Source organism: Pelophylax lessonae (assembly GCF_965119305.1).
Source record: "Pelophylax lessonae genome assembly, chromosome: 4".
NCBI classification, from domain to species: domain Eukaryota; kingdom Metazoa; phylum Chordata; class Amphibia; order Anura; family Ranidae; genus Pelophylax; species Pelophylax lessonae.
The window spans coordinates 576,991,478-577,019,477 of NC_138771.1; the positions used below are offsets into that span (position 1 = coordinate 576,991,478).

General features: G+C 44.6%; 1 protein-coding gene across 4 annotated transcripts in view; it reads right to left on the reverse strand.

Moving 5' to 3' along the window:
• LOC309553276 (protein Wiz-like) overlaps positions 1–28,000 on the reverse strand; it is a 178,058-nt gene that overhangs the window by 50,140 nt on the left and 99,918 nt on the right. For 3 of the 4 annotated variants that reach the window (XM_082254279.1, XM_082254281.1, XM_082254278.1), the window contains 3 exons: positions 4,684–4,812; positions 1,312–1,575; positions 228–992 (listed from right to left, as the gene is read on the reverse strand). In XM_082254279.1, coding sequence (XP_082110405.1) covers positions 228–992; positions 1,312–1,575; positions 4,684–4,812 — 1,158 coding nt within the window. The remainder of the gene's footprint in view (positions 1–227; positions 993–1,311; positions 1,576–4,683; positions 4,813–28,000) is intronic. The other variant, XM_082254280.1, reaches the window with a different exon arrangement.

Sequence of the window (28,000 nt, forward strand, 5' to 3'; positions counted from 1 at the left end):
TGAAGTCCGTGGCGGCCGCTCCGAGGTCGCGGCGCGCTGCTCGCACCGCGACCTCGGAGGTCGCGGTGCGAAGTAGCGTCGCCCCTATGTGAACGGGGGCATAAAAGTGTCATCAGGGGAATAATTAAAGATCATCTTCAAGTTTGCTATTAAAAAAACAAAAAAAAAAAACATGCAACAAAATATTAAATATTTCTTATGTTTCAAAACCCTATATAGTTACTCACAAAGATTGAGTGGAGTGGAGGCATTTTTCTGAGCCCAGTATGGATCCAGGTTAGATTTACAGGATGGAGAAGGCGTCTTCATTTTCTTTGTAGGTGGTGTGCTAGCAAGTGGTGGTCTAGGGTGAGTGAGGCCTCCTATGGAAGGCTTTGTCTGGTTACTAGGTTCCACCTTACCATGGCCATGACCAGCCTCTGGCTTTACTTGGGAATTGCCAGCTTCAACTAATTTAGAGTAAGCACCAGCCTCAGGAGACAGGACACGAGGAGCACCAGCTTCAACTATTTTGATGTGTGTGCTGTTTCCTGACCCACTAGGGCATTTGAAATGTGCAGAAGTTTCTATAGGCCCTATACTGTCCGCTAATTTGAGACCACTCTCTGCCGACACAGAGCAAAAGCCACCTTCAGAAAGATTTGTAGAGGCATCGCTGCTTGCCTTATTTGTGCTTTCTCTTGGCTTGGTGAAAGTACCAGTTTCTTTGCTCTTTGAGCTACTGTTACGCACTGTATCAGCGGAATTGCTATCGCCAAGAACTCTGGCAAGAGGGTCAGTGTCAGCTGCTTTCTGCCCAGACATTTGCTTCTTGAAATCCTCACTTTTTATAAAAGCGTTTAGCGTGGCAATTGGGGAACCCTTTGCATCTGGATCAGCAACTCCCAAGTGGCGCAAATGAGCCCTAGCATGACTGGCCAGGCCTTTTCGGGTCTCAAACCAAGCACCACAAAACTGGCAGTCATTTTCTAGGCTTGAATCTCCTTCCACACCTGTAAGATGAAAGGGAGGTATACAAAACAAAAAGGGAATGAAATGAAATGATGAAAAATAACATGATGAAAAAAATATAAAGGATATAAAATTAAACCCATATTATAAAAGGTGGTAATGAAGAAAGAAGTAGAAATGGTAAAAATGAGGAGACAGAGACAGGTGAGGGGAGGATGTGGAGACAAAGACAAAGAGAAGAGAAAGGAAAGAGTAAGACAGTCTGAATATTACAGCAGATGCCTCCCTCTACCCCCCAACATTGCTACATAGCCCTGCTAGGCCCACCCATGGCACTAGTGGCCTTCCAGCTCCACTCACTCAGATTCAAAGGCCCGTCCTCCTCCCCCCACTGGGCTTTGGAGGATTCTTGCTGGGGACTGCCCGCCTTCTTGGCCCCCAGTGAGCTCTCATCTTTCGGAAGCTTGCCCTTCTTGACTATCTCTTTCAGCATAAGAATGGCAGCACCAATGGTTTCTGACCCTGGAATCCCAAGTTGCCGCAGATGGGAGCGTGAGTGGCTGGACAAGCCCTTCCGTGTCTCAAAGCATGCTCCACACATCTCACATGTAAGGGAACCTTGGCCTGGCAGGAGTATCAACCACAAAATGAATTACCAATTTAACATAAGTATTATCACTTTAGGGCTAAGTAGCTTTCATGATTGCATTTATAATGGAACACACACTATTGCATTTTTGGTCAATACACTTTCCACTGATTTCAATGAAACCACAATAAATTGCATGACACTGTGCACTGTAATATATTTTAAAGGCAACGCTAATGTTTTGATGCCCTGTGCATTGATGTCAATGGAAAACGCATCTGAGAAAAAAAATGCAACGAAACAGAAAGTTGTGTTTCCAGTCTCAATCTAAAGGTCTATTTACCAGGCATGGTTCTAGAAATTTCTGCCATAAATAAAACTTACATGGAAAACAGGTTAGAGTTGTGATGATGTGGAAAAGCACAACCAGCCTTTAGAGCAGAGATCCAACCAAAAATGTTTACAAACTCTTATTTTTACTCTCTATTATTGTCACAATACTATTGTTGTCTGTCCAAAAAGTAATTCTAAAATTTTATAGTATACACCAGAAGAAGAGAGAAACATCTGAATGGAGGCACTCTTCCCCTGGTATCTTCAGGACAGGGAGAAAATGTATCCAATGAAGACACCATGGGTGAAACTTGGAACAATCAGCCTGCCCATACATGGACCGAAATATGGCCTGTCCCTGCTGACCCGGATGCATTTCGATCCATGTATGGCCAGGTTAAAGCTGGCCATAGACTTATATTTTTTTTCATTCAACCTTCAAGCTTAACAAAAGAAATCGAATATATTCCTCCAACAGGAACCAGGCGAAATTTTGTTCAGTGTATGGGCTGCCTAACTCTTACATGTGTAAAACCAGGAAAAAAATGTTTGTGCTGAAGTTTCACATCCAAGGATATGTCTACTCAAATTTTTTTGGATAAAGTAGGGAAGGATATCAGTCACTGTAGCAGTTTTTTTTTTTTTTTAAATGCGGTGTCTTTGACCTAAATTCACCCTGTCCCATGTGGACATCAATTAGGGAAGGGAAATATCCCCATAGAATCACAAATGGCAACAAAAACCCAACAGAAGTTCTAGCCCGTCCCTAGTGTACCAAAAAAAAAAAAACATTTTAATGGCTGCATGTGTCATTTTTTTTCTAATTTCCTATCCTAGGTAGAATCAGCCAGCAGTAAGTTAGGGGAAATCCTGGGAGACAGCAACAAAAGCCCAACAGAAGATCTTACTCTGTAGGTAATTTGTTTTTAAAGCAGAAGTCGACTAAAGTAAATATCCATGTAGGACACATTCATGATAGTATATTTTCTAGATCAATATGCAAGTCTCTCATTTTGACTATATCTTCTCCCTAATAGATGCAAGTCTTTCTCATGAAACATACTTTTTTCCATGACTGTGATCAGTTCTTACCACAGAACAATGGAAAACAAGAAAAAAAATTAACAGAGTTCTGTTAATTTCACCATGATGGATATCAAGGGATGATTTGCACCAATTTAAACATTCAACCTAGATAGAAGGTACAACTATTATTTAAAGATCAAGAGCAAACTTCCCCCTGGAGGCAAACTAATCACCACTGCCCTTACACCTTTTGACCCATGTCTGTGACCAAGCATCATGTCAGTACCAAGGTTCCTGGAGACAGCAGCACAAAGGTCAAAAGAGACTTCACTATTGCCACACAGTGTCGAAAACATTTTGGCTCTTTCTTAATGGAAGACCTGGGGGCTATGGAAGTTTGGCATCTGTTGCATAAAAAAGCTGTTATCCGTGATTTAGAAGACATTGTTGCCCTTTATTCATGTGGGTTTGGACATCTTGCGTAATGTGTGGTGTGAGGGGGAGCAGAAGTTGGACAGTGAGGACTGGGAGGATCTATGCGACTATCCATTTCAACTATTGATATCAACAAAAAGCCTGATCCAATTTTAAAAAATCCACCCCAGCTCTACCTCTTGCTGTTGGAGATGCTCTAGTGATCCTGCAGGTTTTACCCATATCTTATGTGAATATCCACGTATCCATATTTGCTGGCAGGAAGTGACCCAATTTATATCCACTTTGACCACTATACCTGTCCCTGTAAAAACCAACGTTTGTCTCCTGGGGTTGGTTGACTCTTTAGCTTTTGCCAGGGAGATGCACACCCTACTGGGCCTTTTACTATTTTATGCAAGGAAAGCGATCATGCTTAAGTAGAAGTCAGATAGGACCCCTACCTTGTCATTTTGGAAACATTTGGTCAACTTAGTAGTGCCCCTCTATAAAGCTACCTATATATCTTGGGGTTGCCCCAAAAAATTTAAAAAGATCTGGAGCTTGTGAACTGACTCAGAGTCTACAGTGGATGAACAGGGGTTTGTGGATTGATTCTGCCCACCCCTGGCATTGCCTAGTATATTTGATGCTGACAGGGGATCATCCTTAGAGATGACTCACGATATACTAGCTTTGGTATGTTATCCTGGTAGACTGTCCTGTTGTGCGAGAAGGAGAGGAATCTCCCTGAGATACATGAACCCTTTGAGTCAATCTCAGCAGGACATATTTAAACACTGTAATAGTTAGATGTGCATTGTTTAGTTTGGTACTTGCTAGCTGGGGAATGCCCCAAAGGCTATGTTTCGTACCCCATTTAAAAATCTTTATTAAAACAAAATTTCCAATAGAAAAAAAAAACAATTTCCATAAGGCTTGGTTAATATCTATTCAGTTTGCTTTTAATGCTTTCCTGCAGTGCATTTTGCGTACACGTTTTTATGCATCTTTTGCTCATTTTTTGATGTGTTTTGCTTTTTTTTTTTTACCAATTTGTTGTTGGGTGAATTAATAAAAGCAAAACGCAGATTACGGCAAAATGCACTACATGCGTTTCTGCAGCTTCTTCATTGAAGTCTATTGAGCCAAAGTCCCTGACCCTTTCCAAAATGCAGCGGCTTAAAAAAAAAAAAAGCATAGATTTGAATGTGTCCCATAGGAAACCATGTTAAATGGACTGTAGTGCATTTCTGCAAAAAGCATTAAAAATTGCATAGGTGTGAACCGAGCCTTATAATGAGTTATTTCTAACTCTAAAAAACATGGTTGGCTTTTGTCTATCACACAGGCACAAGGTATAACATTACCTTTAGAATCTTCTGCTTTGCTGGCAGTCTGATTTGACACCACTTTCTCCGCTGGGTTTTGCTCAGGCTTAGAGCCTTGTGCCCGACCCAAATCTATTAGTGGCCCATCATCTTCATCTGAAGGCAGCACTGCAAGGAAATCAGCCAAGTCAATGAAAGCACCAGAATAAGGCTTAATGTCCCAAACCCAGGAAGCATGCAAAGACACCTTGGAAGAGGTCAATACTGACAGGGTAGGGAGGCGGTTAGCGATTGGCTTCCCACAATTCTTGCTGCGCATGCTTAATGAAACGTATCAACAAAAAAGCATGATGTCTATTGTCTTTAAAGTCCTGTAGTCCAAATTCCCTGATGATATGAATGAAAATTTAAAGTCTATTTTCCCCGACTCCATTCACACAAAGACTTTATATCAACCACAGCAAAAAACGTTGCCGCACCCAACATTTTTCACCATTAGTCAGACTACATAGGATTCAGATTCACAGCAACAGCCTTATTTTACCCACATCATCACAGAGTACAGAAACAGAAGTTATATATATATATATATATATATATATATATATATATATATTTTTTTTTTACCAATCTTCGTTTCTAAGTAGTTAAATACAAATGTTTCTAACAAAGTACAAGATCAACCCCCTAAAGCAGTCCATAGATAAGCCATTTTTTTCTTTCACCCGCAGGGTTGAACGGAAAAAAAAAAAAAACTTGATTCCCCAGTCCACACACTCAATGTGAATGGAGGAATTATCAGCACTGAGCTATTGTATTCTGACAGCGGGGAGACTTCCCCACTGTCAGAATGCACTAATCAGCACTGTCAGATATAGCCAGTGGCGATGATCAAGCGGGGAAAATCCAACAGTGCAGTTGTACAGAAATCGATCGGTAGATTGACTTCTGTACAACCTCCCTGCCCATACATGGATCGCATTTTGATCCATGTATGGATAGCCTAACCTAACCTAAACTAGATGCCCCCCAATTTTTTGCTTGTTTATTATGTATTCGGTCTGACCAGACTTATGAGGTTGAGCATCCCATCCCCCGCACACACCTGTACTCTATTGGTGTCCTCTATCAAGTAGATATAGGAGGAGTCCCCTGCAGTGCATTAGCACACCTTCCCAGCAAGGAGTGTTGTCTCCAAGGGCAAGAAAGGCTGGATTCCCCCCTTTTTTATGGATAGTGTAGGACCCACCGATAATGGGGTACTTTGACGCAGTGGTGGGCTTGAGCACGATATGGCCATATGGTGGAACTAAATCACCATTTTTATTTATGGATTGTCTCCATATTTGATAGTCATTTCTTTTGCATGGTTGCGCTATTCTTTTTAAATATAGATGCCCCTACCCAGATGCTTGTTTAGCTTTCTCTGAGAGCGATTTTCCCTCCTCTGCAACTGTTTCTGTACAGAGAGAGTGCAGGCAGCATGGGAGATTTTTGGCAAAGAAGGTTGCAGCTGTCATGGAGAGGCAAGTAAACATCTGGATGGTGGGGAAGGGTCTCTAGGTTATGGGGGCTAGGTAGGGTGGGGTAATAAGTTTTTGTTAAAAACAGAACTCCTTCAACATAAACTGATACTGGAAAGTTAGCAAACTTTTATCCAGCTCTTCGTTCTTATCAGATATAAGAAGAGGCCATGCATGAAGTAGTCACTCAACAGGCATGACCTGCATATCCTGTTGAAAGCTCTTCAGGATGGTACATTTATATGATTGCCAGCAGGACAAGGAATCTGATACTCTTTGTAAGTGAAGGAAATGTAAGACCGATGAGGTTTAAAGAGTGCTGTGTCTGAAGCAGGAAACCAACAAAAACTAAGGTCTCATGCACACTGGATGTTATCAAAACGTCAGTAGAAAGCTGTAGCTGTAGAAGGAGTTTTTCAGCTTTTTTGCAATAGCATTTTTCAGCTTTTTTTTAGCTGTAGCGTTTTTCTTTTAGCAAAACTATACTCCCACAAAAGCGTATGGCTCAAAAACATTGATAAACGTCGAATAGCTGCGTTTTTAAGATTTTATCAGAGTTAGAGCGTTTTTACAGCTGAAAAACGCCTCTTAAACCCACTAGTTCTATGGGGTTTTTCCAGCCAGAAAACGCCCCTGCCAAAAACTGATAACAGCCTATACTGTATATGCATGGACACCTAGGATAACATGCTGGGGAGTTTACTGGCTGCAGAAAAAAATGTGTGACGCCAAAGAAAGCAGCTGTAAAAACGTAGAGTGTGCATGAGGCTTAAAAGTGGAATTATTAAGATACTTATTTTAACTACAATAAAATCGCATTTATTCAGAAAAAAATCCAAATGGAACCATCTTCAATTTAAAAAAAAACTCTAAAACAGTAGGAAAATTTATAAATGCCACAAAAGTAAAGAAAATGTTATTGACTAACAGCAGGGCAGTAAAAAGTAAAGAAATTCCTTCTGGAATTTACAATTCAGCTTCAACTGAACAGTTTAGTACATGGAAAATGTTGATCTTATCAATATTTTTAGTAAAAAAAAAACAATACACTGAAATGAACTTTAGTGCAGAGGAACACAATAAAAGTCCCAATTTTTGTAAAGCATATTCTCATCCATTGAGAAAAAAAACTGCAATGGTTTATACTGAAAGTAACATGATCTCTATACAGTATAGAATTCTTCCCCCATTCAGAGATCATGTTACTTTCATGTTATGTTCATTTTTTTACTTTTTGATATTGGTTTCACTTTATGTTTATGTGTGCGCCTTTTGAATTACTGAAGGAACAATACATTTTTTAGGATGTCTTGGGTATTCTGAGAAAGGTCCTGCGGAAGATTTGAAGATTTTAACCTCACCTTTCTAAAAATGCAGCACCAGGACCCAACATGTGTTGCGCAACCAGCGTTTATATATGCCCTATAAGTGTGCATATTTTACACAAATACTTACGCCAGGCACCCCACGTATGTAAATTCTGTTTTCACAATGCATGTAAGTATCCCCACGCATGTCAAAGTGATCCTTCTGGGGGCCCATCTCTTGAAATTCGCCAAAAATTCAACTTTCCAGCCGCTGCAGATATTCAACACCTTCGGGTTTTTGAATACCTTCTACCCCCTGCTGCATGCAGTGGTTCTTCCGACTGGCTGATAAATAACTACAGGACACATGAGCCAGTGTAAGGTGACATTGTACATTGTGGGGAACAAAGGGTGTTTTGTCCCATCTTGCTAGTTAGTTTTATACTTGTCAGCTGTTGGGGAGCAGTATATTCACAGAGTTTTAATAAATGAGCTGCCAGAAAGGCAAGTATAGCTTATCCAGGTTCAGCTGGAGAAAAACAGGATAAGTCCCATTGAGAACTTCCTGGGATTAAATATCCTAGCCTAGCACGCCTTCCAAGTGTAAGGGAAATTGACTGCGCACACACCAGGCGAAGTAAGATTTCCAGGTATGATAATAAATCTCCTCAAATGTAGCTTTTCTTGCCTTCAGCAAGGTAGGAATCAAAGACTCAGAAATCCCTCTATTTTTTAGGACCTGTGTTTCAACAGCCATGCAGTTAAAACCAGAGACTGCGAAGCAGAGTGAAATAGGGAGCCTTGAGAGAGCAGATGCGGTCTGTTGGGAAAAGGCCATGGGTCTACTGAAGGAAAGTCTGAATATGTCTGTGTACCAGGTTCTTCTGGGCCAGTTTGGTGCCAGAAGAATCACTGTCTTCCTCTCTCATTCTATTTTGTGGAGTAGGCTACGTAGATTGCTCAGAGGAGTGAAGCCATATAATAGCCTGAACAGAGACCAGAGGATAACTAAAGCATCCATGGCCTGAGCTGGAGGATCCTTAAGTCTGGTTATAAACAGGGATAACTTATTGTTGTATCTGGTGGCTAGGATGTCCACAGTCCCCCATTTTTTACTTATCAGACTGAACAAATCTGGATGGAAAGACCATTACCCTTAGTATAGGCAGTGGCAGCTGAGATTATACACCTGCCATTTGTCCACTCCTGGGATATGGATTGCAGAAAATTGCTGGATAGTAAGTTTCTGTCCACAAGAGAATCTGGGTTGTTTCTTTCAAGGCAGCCAGGCTCCTCAACCGCCCTTGATGGTTGACATTTGCCACTGTAGTGGCATCATCTGACTGCACCCAATTTGGGTGATCTTTCAGAATGGAGGTCCAGTGCTTGAGGGACAGCCTAATCAGCTCTGAGCTCCACAATGTTGATGGGGGGTTTGGCCTACTCCCTTGACCATGTTCCTTGACTCTCTTAAACTATCTCCCCCCCCAGCCTGATAAACCTAATTCTGTTGCAAGAACCTTCCAATTGTAGAGGAGGAATGATTTTCCCATTGTCCTTGTCTGAAGTGGTAATTCACCAAGACAAGGAATTTCATGTTTGGGGGGAATAGATGCATGGGTAGATTTAAGGCAGAAGCCTGCTTTTTCTATGCAGATAGAATGTGAACTTGAGTAGTTCTTGTACTGTATTGGGCAAAGTATACTGCCTTGAAGGATCAACCAATAGTCCAGTGAGGAATTTCTTTTGGATCCCAGTTGTCAAGCATGAGCTATTGGAGCAAGAATTTTCTTTGATGGAAGACAGACTTTTGCTTGAGACGTAGCTAGAATTAAGACACAGATCCTCTATGCACATGGAAGGTTGGAGAGCAGATTTTTTAAGCTGATCACCAAACCGGTGGCCTGAAGCAGTTGATCTGTTTTTTGGACATTCGCCAATAGTTGCGAGGTGGATACATCCCTCAGGAGAAGGTCTATCAGACAGCCTGTCACTTAGACACCCTAAGTTCTAAGAAGAGCAACAAAGGGTGCTAACATCTTTGTGAACACCCTGGGAGCAGAGGACAGTCCGAAAGGCAATAGGACAAACTGGAAGTGCTCATCTGTCACTGTAAAGCAATCGCTAATGTGGTGGGTAAATGGAAACATGCAAATCTTTGATGTCCACAGATGTCATGTGTTCTATCTCAGAGAGGGTATTACTGACCTTGCTGATTCGGTATACATTTTTGGAATACGAAGGAATTTATAGAGGGATTTTTAAGTCCAAGATAGGATGGATACCTCTGTTGGGTTTTGGTACCGGGAAAAGGTTTGAGGAGAATCCATCCCTTGAACCTGTTCGGAGGTGGTATTGGTACAATGACTCTCTGAGACAAGAGGTGGCTCAGGACCCTTTGCAAATCTAACTACCTTTGGTCAGTATTGAAATAGCAGCAAGATCTGGTTGCAGGGCTGGGCCTGGAAGGGTAAAGAGAGCTTTTAGGAGAATCTCAAAATTTCTATCCACAGACTCTTGAAAAGATGGAACATATTCAACGGGTACAGTGGGATATTTATTTAGGGCAGAAACAGGACGGTCAACCACAGCAATAGCCCACTTTGTTGTAAACTCTTTTTCAACTGGACAGTGTTCATAAAAGATCTTTGGTGGAGAGAAAATCCTTAAGTGACCTAGTGGTCATAGACTGCACATACTATCTGTTCATGAATAAGAAAAGTTTTGCAAGGCTTAGTAGGCCTCTTTAAGCCCAAAAGGGCATGGTAAGGCGGAGGAGCGTCCAGCTGTACAATAGCAAGGCTTTTGTATACTGAGCCAAAGGGGCTTTTAAACATTAATAGGCATACTGCAGGAAGCTCGCTCTTCAATGTAGTGACAGTGTGAGGAGGGTGGAAGGGGGGGGGGGGGGAGAAGTCTTCTGCAGCTTCTTCCAACACTGCTTCTACATCCTCTTCATTCCTCAATGACTCAGCATCATCAAGGTCCAGTATATCAGGGTCAGACTCAAGTTGAGAAACGGGCATAGAAAAGGCGGGGTGTTTTTTGAGTGCTGGACAAGGATTGCTGAACTAAGGCCATAATCTGCCAGAGAAACTGTGGCATAGATGCAGAAAAGATTGCTTTTGTCAAGCAGGCTGCTTGTTGCGTGCCTGAAAGAGGCAGAATCAAATGCTGAGACAGGTGTTAAGACCAGTTCCTGTTTCAATGCAGGGGACACATCGTCACTCTGTGGAGTGTTCTGCAGGCCTTCGCAGAGTGAATATTCCACTGCTGTTTAGAGTTGGCTCCCTTTCTCCTGGTCTCTACCATAGCTACAAGTGAGGGAATTCCGATGGGGTTCTCACGAAGTAGAGAAAGATAGGGTAAGTGGGTCCAGTAGGAGTATATGGTAACCCAGGTGCAGACCACCCTGCAATGAATCCTCATCGCAAAAGGGCCAGAGTATCTTATAAGGACCCAATGTGGAAGTGGCATTAAGTTTGTGACCTGTGGACGCCTGTAACACCTGGTCACCCACCTGAGACTGATCTGTGAGTGGTTTAATTTAGTGCCTAGTTTGAAAAGTTTACACTTCAATGTGAATACATTCCAAACACAGCCCCGATTTACAGAGCAATGGTCAAATACACTGGTGACCTGTCTTACCTGTTCATGAGGCTGGACTGTAAGTAAAGTCCAGTCTTCATCCGTCATGGTGGACATACCCCCAAAGGGGTCCTCAGGAACTGGATTCTATTGTGATGGACTGTGGCCCTGGACCTGTAAAGCACCCTGTGGCTAACTCTGTGCATTGCACCAAATGCCAAGGTGAGCGCCCCATGCAGGACCTAGTGCTTAAAGCAACTTTCCATAACAAACCATCACATGTGGTCTGAGTATGGCTTCCAAGGTTTAACTGAGGCTGTATCGATCCAGATACACTACTTTAACTACCTTAACTCAAGAACTGAACATTTAATCCTAATGTTCAGTCTAAGACGTCTCCAAAACTCCAAATTTTATTGCAGGATATGAAGTTAACTCTTGCAACAGATGGTATCAACTTGCGGAGTAATCAATGCAAGAATGCAGGATTCTCTCACACACGCCAAGATACTAGGAATCCGGATATAGGCAATGATAAACGGGACAAACTGTCTCCTACCGATCTGAGACTCCCCAACATATTGGCATATTAAAAAGTAAACACATATATAGTGCTCTCTGCTAAAAAACTTCTCATTTATTGAATAAAAGATATTACAAAGCAGGCACTGTGACCCAGTGCTCGGTATGAATCACATCTGACTGTAACCAGAGTCTGCAATAGTGTATACACAGCACATAGATGGATGACCGCGGGTGCCGTCATAAAGCTCCTTCCCTTTCCTTCGTACGCGTTACGTCCCATGGGCGTGACATTTTTCTTCAGCCCTTGGTGACCAAAACAGATGCTTTTTTGAGGGATACGAAGCACATCATTCAGATCCTCGAATCTTTACGGTGTTCTCCATCTAGTATCCTGATTATAGCAAATATCTGCTCTCTTTACAATATTAATGGACATGAAGAAGCTTTAACATCTGTGAAGTGGGCCCTCTCTTCCTCTGATCTCTCGAGGAAGCATCAGCGCTTCCTTTTGAGTTAAGTTTCTGCCTGGCCAAGAAATATTTTTGGTATGATGGAGTTTTTCTTACAAATCAGAGGGGTTGCGATGGAAGCCCGTTTTGCCCCCAGAGTGGCCAATCTATGTATGGCCCACTGGGAGGAGGAAGCAGTTTTTAAACATCGTCGTCCTGAGCCAATATGCTACAGAAGGTATATCGATGATTTGATTATGGTCTGGGAGGGAGACATGCAAGGTTTGGAGACATTCATATCTAAACTGAATGCCAATACTAGAAATATTGTCCTTACTTGGACTATTAGCACAAACGAATAGTCTTTCTGGACTTAGAAATTTCTAAGGAAGAAGGCCGATTCAAGACCTGCAACTGTTTTAAACCCCCTGGATCGTGTATCCCCCTGGACAGTTGCCACCATCATTCGTGGCTTTGTAATATTCCCAGGGGGCAGTTCATTCGGCTGCGGCATAACTGTAGCTCAGAGACAGATTTTATTGCGCAAACTAAAGAATTTGTGGCTCTGGCTACTAACAAACAATATAAAATTCATGATTTGATCACATGTTCCACCTCAGGAGTAATATATATGCTCAAATGCGGATGTGGCCTCCAATAGGTAGGACCTCGAGACCCCTGCACATTCGCCTGGGGGAACGTGAACAATATCAAGAAAGGACTTAGAACGCATAATGTTTCTCAACATTTTATGATGGGTCGTGGTAAAGATCCTCTGGGATTAAAGTTTTGGGGGATAGAAAGAGTAAAAAAACATTGGAGAGGGGGTAATTTCATCAGGCAATTAAGCTGTCGTGAATCATATTGGATTTATGAAACAAAGGTCTCTGTCCCTACAGGCTTGAATGTGGAATTTGATCTTAATTGTTTTATTTCTGATCTTTAACAATTTTAATTTATTTTATTTGTTATTTTAAAGGATGACCGCAGATGCATGACATATTTGTCCCTCTCCCCTCTCTTGTTGGTTGTTTATTACATATGTGTTTTTCATATATGTATACTTCCAGCGTTATTAAGTTTATATTATATATATTTTTATTGGGGATGTTCCCCTCAAGATATATGCACTGGGCATGTGTACAATGGTTTAACCCTGGAGGTTAATAGTATTGTCATTTTAGTGTCAGTTAGCCACTCACAAATTATGGCTGATTATCCTCTGTCAATTGATTGGGGTGTCCAATTGTATAATTTTTTTAGTGAGTAGGTGTTTCAGCATCTCTATTCGTAATATGCAGCATTGGGTACTTCCAGGCTGGACGCGGAGTGTCTGTAGTTGCTATAGAGATGACTGATGTCTTACCTGTGAAGTTTGTAATTAGGTCTAGATCAAGCGGATGTCGTAATTGTCCGTTTCCGCTGAAGTCCCGCCCACGGGACGTAACACATTTGGAGGAAGGGGAGGAGCTTTATGATGGCTGCCGCAGTCATCCATCTATGTGCTGTGTACACACTATTGCGGACTCTGGTTACAGTTAGATGTGATTCATACTGAGCACTGGGTGCCTGCTTTGTAGATGTATATTTTATTCAATAAATTAAAAGTTTTATAACAGAGAGCACTATATATGTATTTACTTTTTCATATGCCAACACATTGGAGAGTCTTGGATTGATACTCGGCAGGAGACAGTTTGTCCCGTTCATCAATGCCTATATCCGAACTCCTAGTATCTTGGTGTGTTAGAGAATACTGCATTCTTGCATTGATTGCTCCGGAGGGGAAAGTGTGGCTGACCCATCAGTTAATTTAGGGGTATTCTCATGAGGTAAGCGGTTATTGTTACCTGTGGTGGAGGTCCCCCTGACACGGTGTCACCAACAAGTTGTTCATATACCAGCACAGCTCATTACTCATTTGGGATCACTGTGTGTCCTTTTCCATCATTCTGTTTACTTTTCATAGTCGTATTGTATGTTTTCATGCACTGCACTAAGTTTTCATTATAGACTTTATTTGGGACTTGATAATTTGACCCTGAGTGCTTGGCTGCTGTATTGTTTATTATAGAATTATTTTGCGCTGTTCGGTTTTTTTTTATATTAGTTCCTGTAAGGAAACTGACAATCATCTTGCAACTACAGGTGTTTTGCATGAAAGACTGGTTAAAAATTCCACCAAGTTAGTTACTACAGATACTTGTATAGCGTTGTCAATTTAGGCAGTGCTTTACATATTTATTAAACATTCACATTAGTCCCTGTCATCAAGGAGCTTATACTCTATACAATTTAAGATCTCTAACTCACATGTACTGTACTTCCCCGATGTCATAGCCTGGTGGGCAGTCATGCAAAATGCCTACAAAACATACCCAAATCTAAGGCCAAAGGCATACTTACTTTTTCCAGATAACATCGCTGAATCTATTAATATTTTTTGTTGAATAAACAACCTCTATGGGGTGTACTTAATTTTTTTCATGACTGTATCTTCTATGTACTCTAGGCAGATCAAGAACAAATAGTGCTTGATCTGCTGTTTCCCTGGACAAAGCAGCCAGGTTTCGACAGCTCTAAATCACAAGTGCTCAGAGCGGAGCGTCTCCAGGTTTATACTTTACAGGGAAGAGCTCTCACAGCTATCCATCTTGATTCAAATTTTGGATGTCCTGGGCTCCCAAGAAAGAAGGGTAAGCCTTGGCACATTGTAAGGCATGAATTTGTTTGCATGTCTCAAAAGAGATATATGGGAGTTGACATTGCCAACTTGATGTGAGAATGCATATGGAGTATAAATGCTTCTGTATGACGGCATGCTTGTACCAGTTTAGTAACTCAATAAGCAGTGAATGAAGGATAAGGACAGCATCCCTGGAGTCTGCACCTTAAAAAAAAAAAAATCAGCTCAGTTATTTTTATACAGGCAGAATCCTTTAAAAAATGATTGTGGGATCTTAGATTAGTTTAACTGACCCGCACTCCTGTTCTGCTAAAAGTGTGTATACACCTTTAGCTGCCTTCGTGCTTTGCTGTGCTTCTGGTGTGTCCCCACACCTTTAAGAAGGAATGGGCTGCCCCCAGGAGTACCTGCCCTTAATTCATCAATTGCTATATATCTTCCAACATGGAGACCCTCAGATATTAGAGTTCGCGCCGGTTCAGATAGGAGCGACGCTACTTTCAGGGGCGACCTCCGAGATCGCGGTGCGAGCAGCGCGCCGCGACCTCGGAGCGGCCGCCACGGACTTCATAACATTGAAGTCTATGGCGGTCGCCTCCTGGTCGCCCCAAAGAAGCTCCGGACCCTTTTTCTAGGTCGGAGCGACTTGTGTCGCTCCTATTAGAACGGGTCCGCAGCTTTCCTATGGGAGGCGACCTGCGGCGACCTGTGAGGTGACCAGGTCGCCTCACAGGTCGCCCTAGTGTGAACCGGGGCTTAGGACCACATTTGAAAACGAGGCAGTGCAGCTTCAAAATATATTTGCAAATGTACAAACGAAAATAAAAACTTTTCTTCTGCCACTGGCTAGCTGCTAAGTGTGCTGGGAAAAACGGAATTTTTGTAAAATCTTACCTGTAAAATTCCTTTCTCTGAGTCCTCCGACAGTCGCCGCCTCTTCATATTCGTCACATATGGGTATTAGACTTTGCTCCGAAGGAGTAGCTAGGCAACAGAATATGTTAACATTAAAGCTTTTAACATATCCCACCCTCAAGGGGTGGTCCCCTCAGTCAATACCCTCCTACTTCCTGCAACCATATCTCAGTTTTAGTGGAATAGCAGTAGAGTATACAACCAAACCCCAAAAGAGGGGCGGGGGCGGCGACTGTCGGAGGACTCAGAGAAAGGAATTTTACAGGTAAGATTTTACAAAAATTCAGTTTTCTCTTACGTCCTCCGACAGTCGCCGCCTCTTCATATTCATCACATATGGGGACGTCCCAAAGCAGTGCAAACATGAGGGGTGGGAAACGCATCCGCGCCGAAAAGGCAACGCAGTCTCCGCATCAAAGAAAGGAACCTTACCAAAGGAAGGAACCCAGCTGGGCAACAGGAAAAAACAGGTGCTCAACAGGAGCAACAACCCAGGAAAAGACAAATAACCAGGGGATAAAAAACTTATCCCAACAGCCAGAGGTCCCAACAAGGGACCCTAGGGAATCGCCGCACTAAGAACCTTGCGGCCAAAGGAAGCATCCGCAGATGCCTGAACATCTACTTTGTAGAATTTTGTGAAAGTGTGCACGGTCGACCAAGTCGCCGCCTTACACACCTGGGCTACAGAAGCCCCATGACGACAGGCCCAAGACGTACTCAGAGATCTAGTAGAGTGCGCCTTCACAGGCACAGGGGGAACCTTCCCCTGCAAAGCATAGGCCTGTTCAATGGTCTGCCTGATCCATTTTGCGATGGTAGAGGCCGACGCCGCCATGCCCTTCCGAGGACCCTCTGGAAGAACAAACAAGGAATCCGTCTTTCGAAAAGACTCAGTCGATTTAAGGTAAACCCTTACCGCCCGAACAACATCCAGAGAATGTAATCTCACCTCCTTTGGATGTTTAGGCTTCGCGCACAGCGAAGGCAAGACAATATCCTCATTAAGATGGAATTCCGAAACTCGTTTCGGAAGAAAAGAAGGATTAGGTCGCAAGACCACCTTATCCAAATGAACAACCAGATACGGAGACTTGCAGGACAAAGCTGCCAGCTCCGACACTCTGCGAGCCGAAGTGATCGCCACCAAAAAGGCGACCTTTTTGGACAACGAGATGATCTGTTCAAAAGGAGCACGTTGCAACACAGACAGAACGAGATTCAAGTCCCAAGGGGGCAAAGGATCCCTCCTAGGAGGAACCAGATGCCGCACACCCTGAACAAAAGTGCCAACCAAGGAGTTGGAAGCCACGGGACGTTGAAACAGAACGGCCAGCGCAGACACCTGACCCTTTATCGTAGCCAGCGCCAAACGCTGATCGACACCCGTTTGAAGGAAGGACAGCACTCGGGAAACCGAGTACGTGCAGGGTGAAAACCCCCTGGACTCACACCAGGCAAAATAGGCCTTCCAAGTACGGTAATAAACCTTCCCCGAGGAAGACTTCCTCGCGTTGATCAAAGTATGAACGACCTCTGGGGAGAGACCCTTCTCCTTCAGGACCTCGGTCTCAACAGCCAGGCCGTCAAAGCCAGCGACTGTAAAGCAGGATGGTATATCGGTCCTTGAGACAGGAGATCGTCTCGAAGAGGCAGACGCCACGGGCGTCGACTACCAGATTCACGAGGTCTGCGTACCAGGACCGGCGAGGCCAGTCCGGTGCCACAAGAATCACCGTGCTGCGTTCCGAGTGTAACCTGCGAAGGAACCTGGACAGCAACTGAATCGGTGGAAACGCGTACATCAGCCTGTACTGATGCCACGGGGCCACTAACGCGTCCGACGCGTCTGCCCGAGGGTCGCGCGTCCTTGCCACGAACCTTCTCACCTTGTTGTTGAGACGAGACGCGAATAGGTCCACATCTGGAAGACCCCACTTCGCGCACAACATCTGGAAGACAGCCGGGTGGAGAGACCATTCCCCCTGATCCGGCGACTCAGATAGTCCGCCTGCCAGTTCTCCACCCCCGGAATGTGAACCGCCGTTATCGCCGGGACATGAGTCTCGGCCCAAGACAGGATGTCGGCCACTTATCGAGCCGCTCGGGCACTCCTGGTGCCCCCTTGGTGGTTGATGTAGGCCACCGCCGTGGCATTGTCCGTCTGCACCCGAACCGGGCAGCCCTGCAGCCGGTCCGTCCAGCGATGAAGACAGAGACTTATCGCACGCAATTCCAGAATGTTGATCGGAAGGGAAGACTCCCCCTCCGACCAAGTTCCCTGGGCGGACAGAACGCCCAGAACACCACCCCAGCCCGACAGGCTGGCATCCGTGGTGATCACCGTCCACGAGATAGGACGAAACGACTTGCCCCCGGACACCATCGGGGACTGGAGCCACCACAGAAGGTCTCTTCTGGTGCGATGACTCAACGAGATTTGAAGATCCAGAGATTGAGGTCGCCCGTCCCACATGGACAGGATCTCCGCTTGGAGACCCCGCGTGTGAAACTGGGCGAAGGGAATCGCCTCGAAGGCCGAGACCATCAATCCCAGACATCTCATGCACGTCCGCAGAGACGAGTGCGGAACGTCCCTGAGGGACCTGACTTCCTCCTGAAGAGTTCTGAGTTTGTCTTCCGGCAGGAAGACCTTCGCCTGCACCGAGTCCAGAATCATTCCCAGGTAGGGAAGACGAACCGACGGACTCAGTGTCGACTTTGGAAAATTTATCGTCCAACCAAACTCCTGCAGAGTTTGCATCGTGACAGACAGGTCCTTCTCCAGACCCTGGCTGGTCGCAGACTGAACCAGAATGTCGTCCAGATACCCCAGGACAGAAATGCCCTGGGCCCTCAATAATGCCAGAACCGGTGCAAGCACCTTGGTGAAGACCCGCGGAGCCGAGGCGAGACCAAAAGGCAACGTCACGAACTGGTAGTGATCCTCCACAATGGCAAATCGAAGGTACCTCTGGTGACCCTCGAAAATGGGGATGTGAAGATACGCATCCTTCAAATCGATGGAGGCCATGAATTCCCCCGGAACCAGGGCAGCCACCACCGACCGCAGGGATTCCATGCAGAACTTGCGAACCCGCACAGAGCGGTTCAGAGCCTTCAAGTCCAGAATTGGACGAACCTTGCCCTCCTTTCTGGGCACGGTGAACAGATTGGAATAAAACCCCCGAAATCTGTCCCGATGAGGCACCGGAACTACCACTCCCTGAGCCCTCAGGTCCCGCACCGCCAGGTGCAGGTCCCGCAAACGCTCTGGAGACAGTTGAAGATTTGAGGGAAAAAATCTGCTCTCCGGCCGAGAGAGAAACTCGATCTTGTAACCAGATCGAACGATCTCCTGAACCCATCTGTCCCGCACGCGGGCCAACCAGGGCTGAAGAAAACCTAGCAAGCGTTCCCCCACCCCAAAACTGGGTGAGGGCGCCCCTTCAGGCCGCACTGTTATGGGCTGCGGATCCGGATTGACCGGACTTCTGTTTTCCAGACCAGGGCTTCTTCTGAGAGCCTTGACCTTTGAACGGTTTGCCCTTGTAGTGCGACCGAAAGGCACGAAAGGACCCCTGAGGGGGCCGAAAATTAGCATGCTTCTTCCCAGAAGCCCCCTTAGCCTTGGGGAAATGGGGCAAGAGAGTGCTCTTACCTCCGGTGATCCCCTTAATCAACACATCCAAGGACTCCCCAAAAAGGCGAGACCCATCATAAGGCAGATTGGCTAAGGTCTTACGTGAAGACTGGTCCACCGACCAACATTTCAACCAAACCAGGCGGCTAGACAACACCGCCACGCTGTGCACACGTGCAGCCAACGGGACTAGGTCCAAGTCCGCATCACACATATACATGACACCCTGGTGGATTTGATCCACCATATCCAGGGTCGCCGGCGAGGCCGAATCGGCCACTAGGACGCGCCTAAGCATCTGCGTCCAACTTGCGACCGCCTGGGCCGCCATGAGAGAGGCAAACAGAGCCTTAAGCATAGAACCCGTAACAGAATAAGTATGACGGGCAAGAGACTCCAATCTCCTATCCGTGGCATCACGGAACACAGGGGAATCCTCTGCAGGAATCGCAGTGGATTTGTTTAAAACCGCAATTGCGTGATCCACTGGGGGTGGCACACACCACCTTTCATCAGTGGAAGGCGAGAAAGGATAACGCAGCTTGAACCTACTTGGTACAGCAAAAGGTTTGCGCAGATTGCGCCATTGTTCCTTAACAGCGCGCTGAAAATCATCATTGCAGGGAAAAACCTGCGGCGCCCTGCGTTTTCTCTGCGTCCCATAAGCCGCCAAGGCAGCGGGGGGACACACTTCATCCTGCAAACGCAGCGTTTGTTTTATGGAAGCAATCAATTCATCCATGATTGCAAGCTCTTCAGGCGAGCCAGGGGGAGAATTATCAACCCCTTCAACTTCAGCCTCCACCTCGGACCCCACTAGATCCAGGGAGGAGCGGGACCCCGATAAGGAGGCCCCCGCCATAACAACCCCATCACCTTCACCCTCAGAATCAGAGGAAAGAGCAACTCTGGGTCTTTTAGTAGATTGAGCAGCCACCAGCATCTGCACCTGAGCAGCAAGGCCAGCCACAATAGTGGCTAAATCCCCCCCTGGGGGGGAAACAGCGGTCCCCTGGCTTTCCACCAAGGCGGTAGGAAATTTGCCCTCCTGAGAATCCATTGCCCCTATAACAAATGCCGGATAATAAAGGGTTAACTGCCCCTTTAACACGTGCGGCGAGCGCAGCCCACCGCACCACACACAAGCACAATGAGACCCCCACAGGGACAATAAAACTGACACAGGCAATGGATAGGAAGGATATAACCTGAGGAGACCCTCGCCGCTGCTGCTGCCTCGATCGGTGTTCCTGGAGAAGAGGAAGTGATGCTGCCAGGGCGCTTTATGAAAGCCTATGGGAGGCTACAAGAAAATGGCCGCCATGCATGTAGAACATGCGGCCGGAGCGAGTGTAGGCAAAATGGCGCCGTTTGGCGCCGAAACCGCCGCTCCACAGTACAGTAATGCACACATGTCAGATCGCCGCAGCGATCGCTGTATAATGCCCAAACATGCCACAAAACATGCCCCACAGCACACAGCTTCTCACACTGACAAGGCTGACACACACACAGTCACACAGCTTCCCCCCCCCCCCTTGCAGCCCACAGCATGCAGCCGAGAGATAGGGAGACAAACAGTGTGAATAGAGGCAGGTTACACAGTCCCAGACTGACACCCCCCCAGACAGACAGGTCCCCACATAAATACACTTACCTCACAGTGGCGTGGGGGACCCGCACAGGCGAACAAGCCGCTGCACATGAGGCAGGGAGAGTCGCATACAAGACGCACAGAATGGGGGTTAAGAAACCGCACAGCGTCCAGTGAGGTAGCCACCTCACCAATCATCCCTGCACCGAACAGGGATGGGTCGTTCACTGTGCCAGGAGCGTTACCTGGCTGAACGCTCGATGGCAGGCTGGGAAGCCACTGACCCACGACCTGCGACCAGGGGGATCAGCCCGAGACCCAGCCCGCATGATCCTCTTCATCCGAAGAACTAACTAAAGCTGACAAAAAGAACAGCTAAGTAAAGGTAGAGAGAAAACTCAAACAAAAAATCAAAAAAGAAGAAAGAGTCTGGGGCACAAAGCCCCAGCACAGAGAGAGCCAGCCACTCCTGACAAGCTAGACATTAAAACTGAGATATGGTTGCAGGAAGTAGGAGGGTATTGACTGAGGGGACCACCCCTTGAGGGTGGGATATGTTAAAAGCTTTAATGTTAACATATTCTGTTGCCTAGCTACTCCTTCGGAGCAAAGTCTAATACCCATATGTGACGAATATGAAGAGGCGGCGACTGTCGGAGGACGTAAGAGAAACTTTTGTTTTGTGCTGTGCAAAGTCCTTGCATGTGCATCTTACTTTAACGGCAAGTTACAAATTCAAGTGGCTGCCATTTTTGTTTAAAAGAGCAAAGGGAGCCCAAGCAAGGTCGCATTCGAGGAAGTGGTCCGCTGCTTCTACTCATATGCTGAAGGTACATTTTTTAATGATTTTTCACATTAAACTATGCTAATGAATCCCTGATGGATAATCAATTTTTAGATTTTAAATACATGTCCACTCTAACCATGTTTATGTAAAACCTGAAATTGTAAGGCATAAAATTCATCACCTTTGCATTCAGCATGACTATTTCTGCCAATTTAAGCTTTAACAGGTTTCTGCAATGCCTACTATATAAAATTGGAACTGTGTTTCTGTTAAGGCTCCAATTACAATTTGAATGAATATAGTTGCCAACAATCGTTCAGGGTACCCCAAAAATGTTTTGCGGAACTCTGAGGTCCTGGCCCACAGGTTGAGCACCATGGCACGCTCACATAAACATAAAACTATATATGCCCAAAGCAAAAAAAAAAGCAACAAGAAACAAACACATTGGCAAAAAGGAATTTGTAAGAATAAGGGTACAAGATAAACAAAAAATACTATTTGCAAGGTGAAGTTTGCTCACACCTGTCCTTTTTCTTGAAACTCAAGAGTAAGTAGCGTTACGGTCATCTATGGCTATCATTCTCACATTTTCCTCCTAATTTCCAGAGATTTGAATTTACAGACCTGAGGTGCTAGATTTAACTTTTTCCCCTTGGTGAAACAAAGAATGTAACAGTGCTGTTTGCATGGGAAAAGGAATAACCCGATAAGCAACATACACATCACACATACAAAGGGCAGTGTTTTAATTGAGTTTGTGCACTACACACCCAATATGTAGTCCATCAAGTATATTCACATAAACAGGATTAACAGGATTGAATATGGACTAGGGCAGTGGTCTCCAAACTGCATTTCTTTGCTTTCCATTATCTGGCCCTTGAGGCACTATTACTCCCACTGATACCAACAGTAGGGCATAATTCCTGCCACCAACAATGGGGCACTATTCTTCTCACTGAGATAACAGGATACTATTCCTACCGCTGATTTCAACAATGGGGCACTATTTCTTCCTCTGATACCAACAATGGGGCACTCTCTCTCCCACTAATGATGGGGCATTGTTGAATCCCACTGATGCTGGAGCATCGTCTACTTACAATGGAGCATCGTACACTGGCAAAAGCCCAAACCCTGCCCTTTGTTTAGAAAGTTTGGAGACTCCCTGGACTAATGTAACTGTATATTATTAAACATTAGTGATTCTAAATTGTAATATTTCTCTTTTCATTGTTTTTCAGGGCAGCCCTGGTCCTACTCTTCTGGGGTCCCCTGCCAGTGCTCCTGCCTCCTCCCCCTTTAAAGTGCCTCCAGAGCAAGCCACTTGCTATGGGGGCACTCTTACAGGCTCAATCCTGAGCCAGGCTTTGTGTGTCTATTAACACACATAGCGTGGCTCAGCACTGCCCCCTCTCCCTCCTCACAGGCTGTGATTGACAGCAGCAGGACCCAATGGTTCCTGCTGCTACCGTATTTCTCCCGAAAATGAGCCCTACCCCGAAAATAAGACCAAGCGTGAGTTTCTGGGATGGCTGAAATATAAGCCCTAGTTAAAGTCCTTATAATATCATGTAATCTGTTCTGTAAAAAGATTATATAATGTGCAGTGTATCTCCTTGTGTAACTTTATAGTGAAAAATCTCTTATTTACAGCGCCGCTGGGTGCTCAAGTGACCCGCTGAATCTCTTCTATTCTCCTCCTGGCTGACGTCTGCAGCCCCTCCCCCTGCAGTGCTCGGAACGAGGCTGGCATGGGCGGGGATCTTGGCCTCTCACTCTGCAGCATTCAGAGCGTGGAAGAAGAGCTCTGACGGGTCACGTGAGCACCCAGCGGCGCTGTAAATAAGGTATTTTTCACAATAAAGTTACACAAGGAGACACACTGCACATTATATAATCTTTTTACACGACAGATTACATGATTTACAATTTCTTTAGCTAAGGTTTATTTTTGGGATTACAGAATTTTACAATGCTGAAGCCTGAGCTGATGGGGGAGGAACATTTTTGTACATATCGTAAATAAATAAGACATTCCCTGAAAATAAGCCCTAGTGGGCTTTTTGTAGCAAAAATAATTAAAATATCTGTCTTATTTTTGGGGAAACAAGGTACCTCCATGTCTTGTGAGGAGAGAAAGATTGCATAGGAGCTGGTTGTCTTGGGCACAGTGCTGGATTGAGATCCTGCTCAGGTAAATATTTAGGGGGGCTGAGGAGGAAGAGCTTGCAATAAGGTAAAAAAAAAAAAAAAAAACTTCTGCCTTTACAACCACTTTAAGTAATTTTATAGCCAAAAAAATGCAGATTTTTACATGCGTGCAAAAAATGAAAAAAAAAAATAGCTTTAGAAGCAAAGTGGTTAATTTATAACTAAAGGCAAAATGTATTTTCAGTTTGGATAGAGTAAGGGAGAGTTATAACCAATTCTTTTATTTCTGCCATCTGGGTCCCATTGTAGAGATTTGGGAAATAATAGGATACATGTGCAAAACTTGAAACAGCCATTTATACTGTATTATATCCTTGGGCTGCAAGGATATATACAGTATAAATGGGTCTCCCTCCTGCTGAGGCCACAGCTTTATGGCTGTGACAGTTTTCTCTGAGCCCACCAGAAACAACGAATACTTTTTCTGTGTGTTGGCACTGATTGCTTTCCCATCTGCTGGACTGCGGCTTGACAGGTACCGCTGTCTCACAGTCTCTGCTGAGCCAGCCTAGTTTGTTTGCAATCTGTGTGCCCGCCTGGTAGGAGGAGCCTACCTCAGAGGCTGCTACACAAAGGACACAGGTATCAGTGCTGGAACACAAAAAACCGCCAGCTCTGCAAAGACTCAAAACCAAATGAGTGGAATGCCCTTCTTACAGCGGCAGCCTGCATGGAAGCAGGACAGGAGAAGCAGCAGGCAAGTTGGGCCCATTCTCGCCATATGCTTTGAGCAGCTTTGCCTCACACAGTCCCAATGCATAGACAAGGCAATGTGCCTTATGTTCGCACCAACATACAGCACTAAAAAAAAGGTAAAGACGGGTCGCTTTTTTTTTTGTACACTGCATCGTGATGGTGCTGGCTGCAGTGAAAAAAAAAAAAAAAAAAACGATTTCAATATATCACTTTGTGAAATTCCAATAAAATAAAATTAAAGAAAGCAAACCATGTGATGCGCTGTAACAATGCATTGCAATTTCCCTATACTCTTTCTGCCTTATGTTTCAAAGCCGGCACTTGGCAAAAATAAAACTTTAATAAAAGACTTTAATCATTTTCGTCCGTGTTTATTTTAACTACAGTAACTCATTAACTGATTGTTCCCTTTTTAATACATATTTTGTATTCCCATACATTTATTCTTTGAGCACAAACTACTTTTTTTACGGTTAGAAGCTATTTTAAAGAATTTACCGGGCCCCTAAGGTGGAGAACCACTGCTCTATCATACATGTTACTATTTAGATATGTAACCAGTAATTCTATCTCATGAAACGGGATACGGGCTGATCGGAAAAAAAAAAAAAATTCCCCCATCCAGGCAAGCAAGGTGGATGGAGGAATCCTGCCTGCTGTGCCATTGTACTCTGACAGCAGAACTTCTCTACTGTTAGAATACACTGATCAGCGCTGCAGCCACTTGGCTGCAGTTGGCTGATCGAAAAAAGTTTTGCAACATTCCCTTTCGACAGACATCAATTTGTTAGGTCAATGTCTGTTGGGCGGGAACGGCCATACAGGTCTCAAAATTTGGCTTGTCCTAAATGGCTGCAGTTGGCTGATCCAGAAAAGTTTTTCAGCATTCCCTTTTGACAAACACAAATGTCGACATCTATTGAGCGAGAACGGCAATACATGGTTTGAAATTTGGCTTGTCCCTAATGAACCGGTCAAATTTTGACTGATCTACGGCCAGCGTAACTTTTAACTAGTATGTGTTGGTGATTTTACATGTACCCAGAGAAAGCATGAACACACATATAACATGTAGCACTAGATTCGATAAAAGTAAATGTCACCATCACGTTCATAATATGCCGCACAAAACAAGATATTTTTACATGGCATGTATAACAGGGATCAACACACACATCTCAAGCTTGTGTTTCTTTAACAAGGTAAGCATGTGAACAATTTGTAGTTCTAACACACACACATTTTAACATGCATTAAAAGTATCTGTTCATATTATGGTACATGTAGCATGTTTACGTGTATTTAGCTGGTGACGGCAAAATGTTGGGGGGGGGTGGAATCATGCAGGGAAAGCCACCTCGGTAGAAGACATTGATTATTGATAGCGCCTATAGCAGCCACTGGCGATAGTCGCAAGAGAATCCAGAAGGCTGGTTGTACCCAAGATGATCAATTGACCAGCTTGGTACATTCAGCCTGCCCGTTAACGGTTCACATCTCGGCCGGTTCCTGTTGAACTGGCCGAGATTCGAACCGTGTAAGGCCGGCTTTAGGCTGAGATCAAAAATGGATATGTGCAGAAACACATAACCCTTTTGTAGGTGTGCAGTGATGCCATTATTTCTTAATGGCACCTCCACACACCTTGCTATTGCCTTTGTGCCAAAAGGCGTGGTAACAATGTGCCATGTGTGTTGGTGCAGCACAATTTTTAAAGGGTAATGCACTTCCTTTGAGAGTTTTTCATGTATAAAGCAGCCCACTAAAACAAATTGTCTACCCTAAACGCTATGCACAAAAAAAACATCATGGGTGTGAAAGGAGCCTAAAAGTACCAAGCCGAATGAAAGAAAATCAATGGACTACCCAACTTATGGTATTCAGCATCCATGGATGCTTGAGAACATTATTGTTGCCAAACAGTGACTGCATCTGCCACTCTTCCAAAGGCCTTGCTATCAAATCTGAACCCCCCACTATACAGTGAATTAATTAAGCCATTTACTCTTAATGGCTCCCAATGCACTAAAAAATGCAGTGTGGTACCCTGCATGCAGAAATGCATGGTAGCAAAGCACCAGGTGATAGCTGTGCTTTAAAAAAAAAAAATCCAGGGACCTCTTTTCTGCAGGAAACGCAGGTACAGCAGCCCTTTCTAATGAATGGGCTGCTGTGCCTGTGCATATGCGGCACGCAGAACTGCAAATATGTGAACTTGGGCTTAAATCCCATCGCTACTGTGATCAAAGACATGGATGCATGTGAACAGTTTTATTCTCTACCATATACAGTATATTTGTTATGTGTTCCCATTCACACAGCATGCCTAAAAAACAATTTATAACAATATTTCTTACCTTTCTAGTTGTTTCTTTGGAGCAGGTTTGCCTTAATAGGCAGTTTGTTTTGTTCGGAATAGCTTGCAATGCGTAATTAGGGGACATATTTGCATAGAATGCATTGACATGCAATGGGCTACAGAAGCCTTGAGATCTTTCCCCCATTGTTAGGACAGTGTGCGCATCTACTTTAAAACTGATAATCAAGATTAGTGATGAGCTTGGGTGTGTTTGGACTAGGATCATAACTGTGTGTGAGCTTGCCAGGAACCGGTCAGCTGTATGGGTCGACCATCTTGCATGGGGCATGCATATGTGTGGCTGCAGGGCAGGAAATGCGCCGGTCACAGAAGATTGGCCCATACAGATTTCCTGGCAGGCTTGCACCAATGTGTTTGGATCCTAGTCTGAACACGCGCAAGGTCATCACTGATTATATGATCTGCCATTATAGTACAATCAGGGTTAATTATAGCAAACAATTTCCCAGCCCTCTCCTTAAAGTGGAGCTCCACCCAAAAGGGGAAGTTCTGCTTTAGGGCCTCTTACCCCCTCCTCCTTAACAAATGGCACATTTTTTTTGCCGAGGGGGGGAATTCCTGGGTTTGAAAATCTCCTCTCCCCCTTCCTCTCTCTCTCTGCGATCTTCAAAGACAAGTGACAGGCCCCAAGAAGACTGCAGGACAATCAAAATGTGCAGCGCAGCGCGGCTTGTGTATGCACAGTGGGCAGCGACTGTGAAGCCACAAGCTGTTACAGCCGGGTGCCCACAGTTGAGATGCCATTGCAGGGGACAGAAGACAGAGAGAACGGATGGCTCGGGTGAGCACATGGCTGGATCCTGGGTCAGGTGAGTCAGCAAATACAGGTTTTGGTAGCTGCTGACTTTTAATAAACACAAAATTGACTGGACCTACTCTTTAACATTACATCAAAAAAAGGGAATGCCAAGTGAAATTTTAAGAAAGTAAAAAGGTAAGCAGCAATTTTCTTACATTTTTTGTAAGTTATGCTATGTGAATGAGAACATGCAACAAATACAATGTAGGTGTTCGCTAAATTTGGCTGCATAAGTGAAAATATGGGA